The sequence below is a fragment of the Cydia strobilella genome, chromosome 9 (assembly GCF_947568885.1).
Source record: "Cydia strobilella chromosome 9, ilCydStro3.1, whole genome shotgun sequence".
In the NCBI taxonomy this organism is placed as follows: domain Eukaryota; kingdom Metazoa; phylum Arthropoda; class Insecta; order Lepidoptera; family Tortricidae; genus Cydia; species Cydia strobilella.
In genome coordinates this window covers 9,352,744-9,369,359 of record NC_086049.1, presented here as the reverse complement: position 1 = coordinate 9,369,359, position 16,616 = coordinate 9,352,744, and the positions used below count along the sequence as shown (strand labels likewise).

General features: G+C 36.4%; 1 protein-coding gene across 2 annotated transcripts in view; it reads left to right on the top strand.

The window, feature by feature from the left end:
• Positions 1–16,616, top strand: part of LOC134744225 (inactive rhomboid protein 2) — a 197,178-nt gene that overhangs the window by 171,577 nt on the left and 8,985 nt on the right. For both annotated transcript variants that reach the window (XM_063677963.1, XM_063677962.1), the window contains exons 4-6: positions 2,028–2,182; positions 6,221–6,385; positions 13,573–13,786. In XM_063677963.1, the coding sequence (XP_063534033.1) occupies positions 2,028–2,182; positions 6,221–6,385; positions 13,573–13,786 (534 nt within the window). The remainder of the gene's footprint in view (positions 1–2,027; positions 2,183–6,220; positions 6,386–13,572; positions 13,787–16,616) is intronic.

The following is a 16,616-nucleotide window of genomic DNA, read 5'->3' as shown; positions in this document are numbered from 1 at the left end:
AGGCCGTTCCATCGGTTTGCCGCTATCACTGTCAAGTTTAGTTTAAAAGAGTTAACGAAGGTACTCGTACCTACACTGCGATTGGTTCTCGGTCAAGTTGAACCATACAATAATATACATAGAGCGTTGATTATGTAAATTTGGTCATCAATCCTTTCATCCAAATCAATTTATTCACTTGATTGTTTACATTTTAATATTCAATGGCTCGTCACTGCTTTCAGGGTGTATTAATTTGGAGGCCCTTAATGGAATAATAATGTAATTGTTATAACGTAAATATAATAGCTTTAGTAAAATGGAACGGAACGGCTATTAAAAGCTTTGTAAGATCCGGGTTCATAAAATAAAGCCCTTCGTGTGGGCGTTGTAACTTGTAACTGCCTTACTATAAGGATTACTCGTATTGTCTTGGAATCTTTTAGTCTTGTTGAATTTTAAGGCGTTTGGCGTTTAACAAATATTTTGAAATAAGTTCCTTTGTAAGATGGGATATCAAATGTATCTTATCTTATAAAACAAAGTCCCCCGCCGCGTCTGTCTGTATGTCTGTATGTTCGCGATAAACTCCAAAACTACTGAACGGATTTTCATAAGATTTTCACGTGAGCATCAGGATGGCGGGTGTACATCAACAAATGGAGCTGCGGTATACGTCAGGAGTTAGTGCTAGCAATGTTCCAAATGTGCGCCGAAATTGGAGCAATGTGCTCTTTAAACTCCAGAGATACATAAGATATAAATGATGTCCGCCAACCTGACGTCAGGTTGGCGGGTGCATTTCCAGTTCTAGCAATGATAAAGATATGATTTGTGATATCGCTATTTCAAATAAGCAGGCGTCTATTGTATATACTTATTCAATAACATATTATTCTTTAACCGCTCTCTGAATTTGATTGTGCTTCATACATGTGGAAGCACATTGCGAGCACTAACCGTAGGCAGTACTTTCACCCTTGAGTAGGCAGCCATTAGCTAGAACTGGAAATGCACCCGCCAACCTGACATCAGGATGGCGGGCGTCATTTATATCTTAAATATCTTTGGAGTTTAAAGAGCATATTGCTCCAATTTTGGCGCATATTTGGCACATTGCTAGCACTAACTCCTGACGTCTACACCCGCCATCTTGATACTCACGGTTTTCACCTAATATCAATAGAGCGATTCTTAAGTAAGGTTTAGGTGTATAATTTGTTAAGGGTAACCCATGCGAAGCTGGGGCGGGTCGCTAGTTCAATATTATTATGCCCAGATAGGTATTAAAACACATCCTTTATGAAGCAAAAAGTATGCCTAAAACGCACAAGGCACAAACGAAAAAGGCACAAGTCAAGTTCTTTCGTGGTCTGTCCTTAATATGAAGTCATAACTTTAATGTGTTGTACCATTACCGAGATTCCGTAAAACTCTCAAGAAAGGTACTTTAAAATTAATGACCGCCTCCTACATTTTTACATGCACTCGCCTCCTAACCCGACCTCAATATTTTTTATTCAGTAGGCCTTAAATATATGGCGGAAGAATTAGGCTACCATATTTCCGAGCAATAAATTATAAAAGCGATGTCTTTTGGGATCGGCGCCGCTGTTACGGCATCGTAAATAATGGACCAAGATGCTCTGTGCCGTGTCAGTGATATTTCGGAAGGAACTACTTACTTCCGAAGCAATTTGGTCCGGATATATATAGGTAGGCAGGTATAAAAAAAATTATAATATATGTATAGTCATATTAGAATACATATCGTAAACCCAAAAGATGCATTAATGCATTCTTAATATACTTTAGCACTAGTAGATTCTCATCATGTCCTAATTAAAGTGATACACTATTTTACGTAGGTACCTACAATATGAGAGAATATTGTTAGTTCCTCGTAGTCGCGTAATTTTTTTTGGTAGAGTGGAGGTCACGACGCGTACCCTGTATAAGGCTACTTACTATTAAAGCTTTCTGGTGGCGGGATTTTATGAATGTCCTGCTAAAATAAATTAGTATTTAATGAAATATTTCATTCCCAGGCGGTGACGCGGCGATCGCGGCAGTCGTCATCGGCGCAGTGGTCGCGATCGTTTCGGAGCAGCGCGCCGCAGGAGGAGGGCGACGTAGACGACGTGTTCTTCGCTGCGCCAACCTCTGTTGCGCACCACGACGACGAGATTGACGGAGTGAAGAGGTAAACGATGACTATTGTAGTGCTAGTGACGTAACGGTCGCAGTCGTTTTGGAGCAGCGCGCCGCACGAGGAGCGCGACATGGATGACGTGTTCTTCGCTGCGCTGATAGCTATTGCGAATCACGACGTAGAGCTCGACATAGAGAAGAGATCAAATTATTCTGATGCTTCTGATGAAGTAGGTAGTCTACAGCATCTAAGTTTACCGACAAACATAATTAAATCTATTTGGTATTCTAAAAATACCAATGCCAATTTTGCTTGATGCTCAATGTTTTTTCATTCTTGATATAAACGTCAGTCCATACATTGTGTATGACCATTGGGCGACTAGTTTCGACAGAGGGGAACGCCTGTTAATGGCTACTCCGTTTAGTTATATCCTCCTAGATTATAATAGTACATTACGATACACGTGCGTAAAATAGGAAATTCGAAACGAGTAGCGATAAATTAAAACACGACCGAAGGTGTATATAGTGTTTTAAATCGACACGAGTTGAGAATTACCTATTCGCACATGTATCGTCCAGCGTTTTACAGTACATATGGTCCTTTAAATTTTCAACATAGTTATTACATAATGTGCTTATTATGCCACTAGTGCGGTAAAGTAGCACCATATGTACTGTAAAATATATTTCATGCATATAGCCCATTGGTTTGATATTTGATAAAAACGTACCTAGCCATTGTAATATGTAATCTCGAACCAACCATTAAGCTCAAAGCTTATGTAGGTACAGTAAGCAGCAGAAGTTGCTAAGCGGGCGAGGTGTTCAAAATGATCTTGACGCGACGTTATTGTTAAGAGAATAAGAGCGTGTCAAGGTAATTTTGAACACCTCGCCCGTTTAGCAACTTCCGCTGCTGACTGTACCACACGAAAAGAACAACAATGTATCAGGATTATAAGCAAAGAAAAAAGATTTGTTCGGCAGATAGCTAGGGAACAGAATACCAATATCGATTCGAGTAGGCGGACTCGTGCCTACCCTAGAGTACTCAGTTTCAACAATCTTGCTGATTATGTTAATGGAATAACATAATGTCTATTCCGTTATCAAATTGACCACCGAAAACTACACCAATGTGCTTTATATATTTGTAAGTAAGTAAAATCGTCGTCACAGAAGATTCTACATAGTTATTAAGAAAAAAATAGTGAGAAGCGTCTTTGACTAGCTTATTAAATAATACGATTAGAACCATAGCTAAAATCAATTAATCACATTAGTTGTTGCATAGAAATACGTGTAGTCTACAAATAACGAAGGAGGAAGGGTTTTTTTTATAAAAAAAATACTTGGCAAGAATTTAATTATGCATAATAAGGAACTTCTGGAAAGGCAAGAAACACCTGAGGTCTTATTTTATACACAAAAGATCGTTTATTAGCAGAACTCTTTGTATTTCTAACAACAGCGTTGTCAGGTGCAAGAAATCATAAAGTTCCATTGAGATGTTTGCAGTACGTGAAAATATAAGGAATAACTAGGTAGAGCGTTTTAAATAGCCTCTCCGCCGCCCACCTAAGGATGAGCAAGGCCGAGTCATATTGATTTCCTTGCAACTTCAAACGCGGCGCATACATGATACATGTACATGATTGAACGACCATTAACTATTAATCAAAATAGCTTGAATGCCAAAAAGTACTTTAACCACCGATTGTTTAAAGTTTAAACCACGAACTAGTTTGACAGAGGTTATGAAGTGTTCCCCGCGCAACGTACTGAGTAACTTAGTGGGCCCAAGTTTGCGCAAGTTTGGCCCATAATCGCGCTCGAGCCGAGTCAAACTCGGCTAATAACGCCATGTTGCGCTAACTTGACATAATAATTAGCTCCTCGTTCCTTATAATTTATAAATACACTTAGATTATCATCTTTTAACTGAAACGAGTTTAGCATAAAGCCGCAAGTTTTTAATCCTTACTTAATTAGGAGGCAGACTTTCGGCACGATTCGGGAAATGAATTAGAGATTCACTAGATATGATATATATATATAAATATATAAGATATGTGACGTTCCACAGCAAAAGGTACCTTATGGCGGCTGGTGCTTATTATTATTATTAGTAATAGCGTAAGCGCCAACCGCCAAAAGGTACCTTTACCGTGGGACGTCACGTATCTTTACTATTTCATATCTAGTGAATATCAAATTCATTTCCCGAATCGCGCCGTTTATCGCGACTAAAAGAAAATATTTTCATGAAGCTATTCAATCATTTTCTTAGATCCAGATGAGTAAAATTCTCCATTGAAATGCCTGAAAGAAGCTTTTAGGAGTAATAGCTAACATTTATTTTGTCTTGTGATGGAATATAATATGTAAATGTCAGTAATGTTTCACTTAGCAATAATTCTAACTACTGTTTTTTTTGTCAAATTAGTTTTCAGAAGAAAATGCCTTGGTGAAACCCACAAATAACTATAACTAGATAAAAAAAAACTCATCATCTTCCTCGCGTTATCCCGGCTTTTTTCCAGCTTTTTTCCACGGCTCATAGAAGCCTGGGGTCCGCTTGGCAACTAATCTCAAGAATTGGCGTAGGCACTAGTTTTTACGAAAGCGACTGCTATCTGACCTTCCAACCCAGAGGAAAAACTAGGCACGTTAACGTGCTCGTTGAGTTTACTAACATGAGTCTTATGAGTCTTATGCGTAACATGAGTCTTATGCGTGGCATCATGACTCATGTTACAATCGAGCATCATTAATTTATTACTTATTATCATATAAAATTTTTGGATGTTCATATGTACATACCAGAAATTCATACTAAAACTGTATTTATATAATCCCAAAGTTTACACAGTGATTTAAACAAAACCTAGATTACAGTTTACGTAACTAGTAACATCCTATAAGTTGAAGTCAATATTATATCAGTTTAAATAAATGCCTACAATGTAACATGTTATCTCATGCAGATATCATTTTACCCAAATCCTTCTGACATGGGTCTGTGAAATCGGTGATTTAATCTTATAGTTTCGTATCGTATACTACCTCGCTTGCCTTTGCGTTAGCCTGAGCATCCACCGGGGATGAGCGTAGTAGCGAAGTGAGTGGACAGATCTGAGATTGCGTTCCCATTGCGCGCAGCATTTCTATTGGAGTTTCTATTACTGTATTCTATCATGACTCAAAGCTAAGCTACTGGTCATCTCTGGTGAATGCTGACCCTTATACGCTATTTTACTAGTATTTTTGTGCTGTTATTTACAGAACCTACTTCGTTGTTACATTATTTATTAGGCTCGGGAGACTCTGAATTAAAGAGCTCAGGTGGCGGTCGGGTTTCCTACCTGATATATATTTCAGTTTTACATAAATGTACCGTTGTAGCAATATTGCATATTTAATAAAAATACCTGTTATTACAGATACACTTTCTGCCATATAACTTAACTTAAAACGTTGTTACTATGAATTTTATTAACCTTTGATCAATTCCGCCGTGTATCAAAAAATACAAAGAGGTAGTCATATTCGTAACGAGTACCTACGCAATGTAAGCGATGTACTGCGAAAGGGGCTGAAGACACGTCCGGTGTGGCCTGGTATTCAATCGGTCATTTGTTGCTCACTTCGCATTGCTGCTGATCTATTATGAGTGATTCTCCATCAAATAGATATAATGACGGCTATTTGATATATCTTCAACGTGAAATTTTCCTTCCGGGGTGGATATATTGGGTATGATGTGAAAAAATATGATTCGGCTGGGATTATGAACATTTTTTTAAATTATCATTTTATGTTTCTTCTTACACCCGTGTATTACATGATATATTATTTATACCCTTGCATAACAATATAATAGCGGTTCTAACACTATACCCGATAAGTAGAATAAATTGGTTTTTGAAATGAGAACTATATAAGTAGTTTTCATCTACTTATAAAGTTATCTGACAACCTTATTAAAAAAACTCGCTTATAATCACTCAGCTTGGCCCTAGGATTCTAGATTTTCGTTTATATGGTTAATGTAGGTCCGATTTGATGTTGAGTATTGTTACAGCGCCCGATCGCCTCTGAGCTCCGGAGGCGTGGAGTACCGACGGCCGGAGCGGAGCGTATCGTGGGGCGCGGGCGGCGCGCGCATCCACACTCCGATGCTTGAGCCGTTGGCTGACAACTCCAATCGAAGGCAGTTCGGCATGGGCGTCGTTGGACGATTTTTCAGGTAACCCTACAAAATTACAAATACTACTTTATCTGGCCAATCAATATGTGTTAGCGCTCCATCGCCGCTAAGATCCGATGACGTAGAGAACTGGCAGCCGGAGCGAAAAGCACCGTGGAGTGCTGGTGGAGCGCGTATTTACACGTCCAACGTCCAGGCTAGAGCCAACTGGCCGACAACTGTAAACTTTGAAGTTTGACATGGGCGTCGGTAGACGGTTTTCGGATAACAATTGGTATTGTTATGCTAACAGTAACTACCTTAGGCTTATAAACCGCTGAAGACAACTGCTTAGCCTAGCCTTGGGCAGTCGGCCTAGGTATTTTTTTACTTTATGTATTCATATAATCATTCGGTAATGTCGCTAGTGCGGTTGGCAATTAAACTAGTACCTAAACACTGATTTAAACTTTCACGATTTTTACTCATTAGTACCTAAACAGTGTAACTAGTCACTAATTCAATCTATTTACAATTTAACTTTAAACTCAGAACTATTTTAGTGTAAGCCTCGTGCTTAAGCGAAAACTGCTGTCATTTAACTTTCATACAACAAAATTAATCTTGTTTTAATTGCCCTTTCAATGAACTCGTGACAAAATTCATATATGAATGAACTCAATAATGTAGCTTTGTCCCATGTATGCAAAAAGTAAGTAGCTACTTAAATTGGTGATTAGTTTTGTACCGATTATCTGACAATAACACCGGGATAAGTTGCACTTATGTACTTGTAAATAATTGAATTACAAATTGAATTTTTCCACTAAACGAAATAACAAATTGCTTTTCACAATTTGTTTGTCCATGTAAAATTGATACTAAACAACTAAATGCTGTATTAGGTACTAACATTTACCTTTTGCTAATAACAATCAATACAATCAATTTATTTTTTAACCGTAATGTAATACATTACGTCTACTACATACTACGTTTGAAATTGGTTACTTATGAGTTGACTGGCAGTCGCAAGAATAGATTGTCTTTAAGGCTGCCGTTCTCAATTTTAAAATGAGTTATTGCCGATATCAACTACGTACTTCGTGAATGTTACCTATATGAATAAATATCGTATTAAAATTGGCTACCTAAGAGATAACAGTGGATTCAAACCATGGTAGGTTTTATAGCGATAGGCCCGCGTTTTCATCATTACATTTACATTGCAAAGCGAAGGATCGTAAGAGTACCAAAACATCGTTTAATAACATAGCACAGGCTTAGCGCCTACAAGTATGATGGCACAGATAAATAGGCACAGAATGTCGGTTCCATACAACTTTCAATCAACTTAGAGATTTTGACAAAAAGGAATTTAAGTGAAATTTGATTTGGAGATATTTGAAAACATAATAGGATAGTTTTTACCAATCATCATCATCTTCAATTACACGCAGACGAAGTCGCGTGCAGAAGCTAGTAATATCTTTAATGCGAAAGTAATCTGTTTGTCTGTTATACCTTCGTGCTCAAACCGATTTAGATGAAATTCTGTATGCGGGATAGATTGAGGCCCGGGGACATAGGATAGTTTCTATCAATCATCTTCATCATTTCACGCAGACGAAGTAGCGGGCAGATGATAGTTATATATATATAGATCATATAGATAGATATATTTCTAGATATATATATATATATATATATATATATTTCTTCCTAATTTGTAAAATATCCACTGTAATTGTTACTTGCACTGGTGTCGCTGCTCGCGGCGCTCGTAGGCTTAGTGCCGCGAGAGCGTCATTTGTAAAGCTGTTTCCTTAACGACGTGTCACCGCGACGCGTACTCGTGACATATCGCCCCGCACTACGATTTTCGAGGATCCCTGCCTCTGACTCTAATCATAGATATATGTAACTCCGTATAAGATAAGTAAAGTCTAAGGAAAAAACGTGCCTCGGAAAGTCAAGAAAAAATTATGCTCGAATAGATGGCGCCATAACTTTGGCCTATACTCGTGTAGAAGGCGTTGGCGACACCGTTTGGTATTTAACAATTATCAGTGAAAGAACATGGGTCAAAGTCACATGGCGTTCTAAAAAAAAACATTTATACATTTTTTTTATATTTTATATTTTTATTAATTTTCATTTTTAGTTTTAATCCTATTTCGAAAGATGGCAGTATTGGCCGTGCCAGGATAAGCTAAGTGAATCTGCCCCCAGCGAGGCCTCAGCTCAGCTCAGGCCTTTCAGACCTCAAAACTTAGTTTATAAAATAAAAAAACGAAATATGATATTTCTTCGATATATATTTTTCTAGCCAGCCGATTTTGACGTGCGTCACGTATATTATGCGTATAGTAATGACAATTATATGACATCAATTATTGGATATATTGCTATACAACAAAATACAAAATATATTTTTTAAGTAGCTTCAGGCCAGAGACCGCTCCATTTTTTGCATGAGTAATACACCCACCAACGAGCGAGCGATAATTTTTTTTTTTTTTAAATTATAGCTGAGGAAGAACATGGAGATATCCTTACATAAAATACTTTACATACATATCCTAGAACCGCTATACTATAAAACGGAATGATTGAAACGTCTTTAGAGAAACGTGCATGTTGCATACTAAATACTGGCCACTTACATTTCATTAGGTTTAAAAACAAATTTAAAAAAAAAAACAACGACGATTCGTAGCAAATTCGACTATCGTGCGTTACGAAAATAAAAGCAACAATGAATTTATTAACAAAAAGACGTTTAATGTTTATGTAAGACGTTTTCGTTTGACGTGCAATTATCTCTGATGATAATGATGATGGTTTGATGTCTGAAATAAATGTTTTTTTTTTTTATAATAATAAGATTTTCATAACGTACGATAATCGCAAGGAGTTAACTAAATATTCCGCTGCGAATAGTTTTTTTTTTATTATTTGTTTTATTGTATAGCAATATATCAAATAATTGTAATTACTATACGCACAACATACGTGACGCACGCTAAAATCGGCTGGCTAAAAAAATCGAAGAAAGATCATATTTCGTTTTTGTTTTACAAAAAACTAAAGTTTTGGGGTCTGAAATTTTGGTCTCTAAACTCTCTAATAAAGGACGCTGTAATACTCGCGCAAGAATACAATGTCATTACTACAAAACATTGTCAACGTCGACATATAAATCAATGAATAGATGGATTCAAGGATAAACTGTACTCCGGAAGAAATTGGACATGGTTTAGGTAACGCCCTAGGTGTTACATCAAACCTATATAAGAGAGCTATATGAGACTAAACTTAATTTCACATTTATTATGTCCCTGACAACAGTAAGATCTACATTTTTTTCTAGTTAGAAAAGGTTTAATTTAAAAAATAATGAATATTTTCGAACTGTTATGTTGGCTCAACCGTCGGCAATTGAAGCGCTTGATATTCAAATTTAAAATATAGTCCAATCATCCATAAAATTTAACAACGCAGGCAAAAGGCTTAAAATTCGAGGCCCACTTATTTATACAAGGTATTTAATCAGCACTGGCAAACAGTGTTGCCGATCATTTAATAGGGTATTTGACTACTAGTCAAATCAGTTTCTTTTTTTGTTGAATTGTCAAAACGATTTGCTACTATAGAATTTATATATAATTTATATGCAACACTAGCATGTGACGTCACGATCGAATTACCTACTCTTTATAGTTTTATACGGATTTTAAAATAGAAATTGTGTTTAAAAATAACTGCTGTCTATTCGTTTCTTTATTAATCTTTTGGTGCTTTATTTCACCCATACCAATGCGCTCGGTATGAAGCTAGGAATATCAACGAATGCATTGGTCTGATCGATTTGCCGCCTGTTTTATTAGGCAGATCGTGATATGCCTGGGTTAATCTTAGTCAGAACATGAAACGGCGGCGTTTTATGATATGCCTAGGAATATCTCGATATGCCCGATTTTACGATCTGCCGCCGACATCTCTATTTTCAAGACGACAGTGCTCAATGCGTAAAAAAATATATTCGTTAAGTATTTAATAAAAAACCGGCCAAGATCATGTCGGGCCATGCTCAGTGTATGGTTCCGTAGTTACCATTCCGTCACAATAGGCTAAACTGGAGCTATAGTATAGAGGATTGTTAACAAAGGGATGAAATGACGTGACGCTTGGTGCCTTTCACCCGAGTTAAACATCTACTTTTCATATCGAATACGAGGAAACCAAAAGAGAAGAGGCAAAATTTGCATAATCAGTATCAGTACTTAATCAAAGTAATAGACGTATGGCCATGTTTTTCCTTGGAACTAACTATCAATCGGAGACTTTGCATGTCTAAGTAGTCATAATAATCCCTAGCGAAAAACGTTAAATTGCAATATTTATGTTAAATACATATTTTATAAAACTGCACTCATTTTAAAATGATTTATTTAAAGTGTTAAAAATCAGCGGGATTGCCTCTTGCTTTTTAATTTTTTACTTTTTCGTTCTAAAACTGTAACTGCCAATTAGTCAACGGCATTACTTATTCAGCAAATGAAACTGTTTTAGAGAAATTAAATATAACAATTGAATGAGTAAAATAAGCAATGTTTATTTTCCTTTATTTACATGAATAATGCCAAGTAACTTTAAAAACACATTTAATGTCGTAATAACATTTAACTGTGGCTGTTTGTATACGTCTTTTTACTCGTAGTATGAAGGGGAGACTTTGCGATAACTCAAAAACGGCTAAACTAATTATGTTCGCTATAGTTTTCATTTAATGGCTTTTTATTAAGCTCTATTTCTACATTTTTTTTACATATTTTTTGGACCCATGGTTTACTTTATCAACAGATGTTTGTTGAAGACCCCTATTCGTTTTAAAATACCTATCAAACGATACCCCACACTGTAGGGTTGAAACAAAAAGAATGGCAACCCCACTTTACGTGTATACACGTAAAATGCCCTAAAAAAATTTTTGGTGTACCCTAAAAATTATACGACTGTCGGATTTAGTGATTTATACATCCATGCCAAATTGCAACTTTCTAGCACTAACTATTACGGAGCAAAGCCTCGGACAGACAGACAGACTGACGGACAGACAGTTGACTACGGAACTCTAAAAAAACTATCGAACCATTTTTAGTTCAGCAATGTTTAAGTTAAGTATTTGTTTATCTCTAATTATATGTCTAAAAACGAAAATTTAAATGCGAAAAATATACATTCACGGTTTTCAATAAAACAACACAGTAACCCTAGCTGGTATAAATCGCCTTTCGTGCGGCTCGTTCAAAACACATAATTTATAAATAAAAACTTGCAAATGATTCATAACTTATGCATGAAAAACTGCACAATGGAAAATGGAACTCAACATTTTAGCTTCTGTTATCCTAGTTTCAATTTTATTTTCATAGGAATAGCGTCAATTTTACAAATTGCACACGACTCCAACGTAAGTAGGTACGTTTGAATTTTTATGTTATGTAGGGTTTTGAATTTAAGTTTTAAGTTTGAATTTTCATTTGTGAGTTTTCAATAGAATATAAAAGAATTAATATTTAGATGGTATCCAAATGTAAATATTTTGCATATTAACGCATTCACTGCCAGGGGGCGTGGCCTAGGAACAAACTTGTATGACGGTAAACGCACATGTGCGTTGGGGGCAGTAAATGTGTTAATACGATTGCACGATAGTCGTAACTCCGTATCAAATTTTATGGTGTTCATTATCTAAACTAATACTTGTTGTCGGACGCCACTATGTAAACAAAAGATAAATTAAACTTTTATTTTTAGATAACATAGTGCAACTTAGTATTTTCCTGACTGCTTTTTAAACATTACCCTTGCGTTTCCAGAAAATTCCGTGTAAAAGTGTTCTGTAATGGGTTTGGAATTAATAACTCCTGGACATGACATGATGCATGGCTGTATTTATGGCCGCTGTTTACGCCTTCGGACATTAACTCGTGTAAATTACAACGAAGAGGAGCATGATTTCACCGATATCTATCGGTTATACGATATTCAATATATTATTGATTACTTATGGGTTGGAATTTCATTTTATAAATCATTTTTATCACCATATGAAGATAATTAATGTATCTTTAGATTTTCTTCCGTATCCAAAAAACAAATCACTCTATGCCCCAGTAAATAATAAAATGGGATTTTTATTAGTTATGCAATCAAGCAAAATTCTTAACCACAAAATAACATTTAACAATTAATTATTCTTAAATTATTATTATTCTTAATAATATTGGAGTTTGTTATTAAAGTAGGGAAAGTAATGAAAGTACCTTTATTTAGGTAGGTAATAAATTAAAATTTAATTTATTACTTACCGAAATAAAGGTACCATGGCGATATAATGGTGGATAGATTTACGTAAATGAGAAGCTTGCTATCCAGATATAAGTATGTAATTCGTTTTTGGAAATATTAACCGTTCTGGCGACACACTGTTAATATCTAATATAAATTAATTTTTAACAAGCAGAAACGTCTGCGATCGATGCTATTAAGTTTAGAATAAATTTAAAAGTGGAAAAATTACTGCCTTGGGTGAGACTTGAACTCACGGCCTCTGGATCGATACTCCAGCGCTCTGCCAACTGAGCCACCAAGACCTCATCCATAGCTCAGTTGGCAGAGCGCTGGAGTATCGATCCAGAGGCCGTGAGTTCAAGTCTCACCCAAGGCAGTAATTTTTCCACTTTTAAATTTATTCTAAGCTTAATAGCATCGATCGCAGACGTTTCTGCTTGTTAAAAATTAATTTAGAATGGGTAGCACATCGTAACTGGTGAATTTCCAATATGACTTGGAACTCCGGTGGCCGTTTAAGAAGTGTAAAACACTCTTACGGTAGATGTCGCTAGGGTCCCCTAGACCCATATAGTGGGAAGATTTGCTGACTATGGATGAGGTCTTGGTGGCTCAGTTGGCAGAGCGCTGAAGTATCGATCCAGAGGCCGTGAGTTCAAGTCTCACCCAAGGCAGTAATTTTTCCACTTAAAAAAAAAATCAAATATATTAAAACGGGTCACTCACGTAGGTATTCTAAGTGGAAAATAGCTCGACATGTTTCACTACGTACCGATGAGTATCATCAGGACCTCGCGTTGGTGTTGGCGGACCGGCGCAGACTGCGAGCTGCAGCCCTCCGCGACCTCTGTTAACCTGATACTCAGCATACCTTTTCCTCATTTCAGACGGTCGCTCCGCAAATCCGTGACGCGACAGGAAGACGTTGCGCAGCAGCTGGACGAGCTCACAGACTACCGGCCGTACTTCACGTGGTGGGTCAGCACAGTGCAGACGCTGGTGCTGCTGCTGAGTCTGCTGTGCTACGGCTTCGGGCCGGTCGGCTTCGGCCGGCACACGCATTCCGGACAAGTGCTCGTGAAGAGTTTGAGTTTGCAACAGGTGATTATAATCATTATACAATTGTTGTGAGTCACAAATGTCATAATAGTAACTAAAAAAAAATCTTCTTTTTTGTAAAATAATTTTTGAAACATGCATAGGTAGCAGTAATTTTTACAAATGAGTACGAAAAATGGAAGTGGAATCAAGCCGTCAATTGGGTTGTTGACAATTTTTGGTGTTCCGTGCAAAACTTTGTCTTGACAAACGGAACACTTATTTTTTATGGTATCAGTCGATCAGGTTTGTTTTGAGGATCAAATGTCTGTATGGGACCCATTGTTTTAAAGCAATACAAAAGTCAGAAATGATGGTCAAAGTCTGGCACCCGAACCTTTACTAAGCAAACGCTCTAACAAAATGGCAACACATCGTGACGTCACTGTGTGACTTTGTTTAGAAGCCGTTTCGATGTATGGAAAACAAGGAAATTGCGATTTTGTCGGTGAAATATTGCGTTGTATATTTTTGCTGTACAATATTTTTTTTTATAAAATGTAAGGAATCGAATGGTACATTACCGTACCGTTATTTTTTTCCTATATAAAAGTTAAAATTTTTTTTTTATCGAAACTGAGGTTTTGTACTTTTTTATTATTCCCATATATTTTTTATGTTTCCAATTTATTGTAATAAATAGCTCATTTTCTATCCATTTAACTATTTTTAGTTATAAAATTCAACATGTGTCAACTACCCTATTGTTTTATTCTACTACCAATGCTACAATTTATTAAACTGTCAGTAAACAATGTGGCTATGTTTTTTTTTTAATTGTATATCAGAAACTATATAAATTCTTAGTCACGTCATGTCGCTCGATAAGTCGTAAGATCGAATTTTAACTTGCATTAAAATATACTCGACTGCAGATTCTCCTTATTTTTGAAAGCTAGATGAAAATAAGTTCACATGGTATTAAATTTAATATTTTATGTTTAAAAAAAAACACGCTCATAAATATTCTATATTAGTAATTTTTTGATGTCACATAAAATACAATGAATTCAAAGTCGCTTTACTTTGAAATTTTTGTATTTTATACTTAGAGTTAGACCAAGACAAGTCTGCAACGATTTTGATAGCACACACGCAGTGAAAGTGTACGTCATAATTTCATAGAGGTTTAACGTTTAAAACAACACTTGCGTTGCGTGTTTTATCAAATTCGTTGCAGACTTGTCTTGATCTAACTCTACCTATTGTAATTTTTTTTAACAATTTTTAATAGCCAAACCATATATAGTTTAAGGTTCTACTATGTTAGCTTATCTACTGTAGCCTTTACAGAGTGACAAAAGTCATCTCCAGAATTTGGTCTTTGTCGCGCCCAGTATAATAAGCTTAAATGACGCAAAGCTTTTAGAGAACACGCCCCTACGGATTAATGCCTTAGACGGCGCTTAGAAGACAATGCACAATATTTTCTCTGGGGATTCATTACCGCCTTCGCTCTTTGTGTTGTGATGACTGCATAATTATAATTAATATTTAGCCGTAGCCGTATACTTACACATAAAAATTAAATTATATGATTATGTGACTCATGAAACTATAACTATTCCATTGACAACCATAATAGGTACTCACCTATTTTTATACTCAGCTGGTAGGACATTGGTTACGGTGGTTAAATGAATATGAAATGAAATTCTTTATTTTCAGGCAACTACGTACCGTACGTACGTGCGTTAAGAACTTATAGTTTTATATTCTTCAAGGCGTACCCTACAAGAATATATACAAGCTGAATGGATAGCTACTTGTTAATTCAAATTCCTGTGGTTACAGTAACACCACCGTTATTCTAGTTTTTGGGGCTTACCTTAGAGGAAATTACCCCCACGGGTAAAAAGCTATTTGTAGACGTAATCAGGTCAGTCCTTTGCAGTGAATGTTACTTTATAGGTTTATGTGTGGATTTTAAAGGAGAGTCACGGTATAATAATATGGAAAAGCTTGAAAAACGTTGGTTGCTTTAAGGTCCAAATCAAACTTCATCAAACAATTTTTTTATTGAAATCTTTGTTTTTAAGAATACTTTTATCCTTTGTCGTTGTGTACATCGTTGTTACAGACCTTTGTTGAGCTTGGGACTATGCCGTTTTGTATAAGATTTCCACAGATATTAACTAAAGCGTTCACACTACAAAACAAGCTCGTAAGCATGACACAAAACTCATGACCGATTTGCTAAACTATGTACAGACATAAAGCACAATCGTGATGTAAAAATTAGCAGGTGAAAGACACAAGAGGGGCGTTGCGATACAAAGTAAGGGTATTAAGCCAGCCCGGTATATAGGTCACACAGGCTTTGTGAGGAGTCCCTTTGTCTTAGTTTTTGCCGCTTTAGCAATCTTTCGGATTGTAACGAACAGAGCCGGGTCTAATTTAATGTAGGTAGGTAAGGAATGTGAGGTTAACTACCTGCTATCCAATGATTTTCAGGGTTCCGTACCCAAAGGGTAAAAACGGGACCCTATTACTAAGACTCCGCTGTCCGTCTGTCCGTCTGTCTGTCACCAGGCTGTATCTCATGAACCGTGATAGCTAGACAGTTGAAATTTTCACAGATGATGTATTTCTGTTGCCGCTATAACAACAAATACTAAAAACATAATAATATAAATATTTAAATGGGGCTCCCATACAACAAACGTGATTTTTTTGCTGTTTTTTTTCCGTAATGGTACGGAACCCTTCGTGCGCGAGTCCGTCTCGCACTTGGCCGGTTTTTATATTTATGATAAGGCAATTTGTGTGCCTACAAACTTTATTGAAAACCTAGTAAATATAAAATTAAACTGTGAACATGATCTTTTCAATT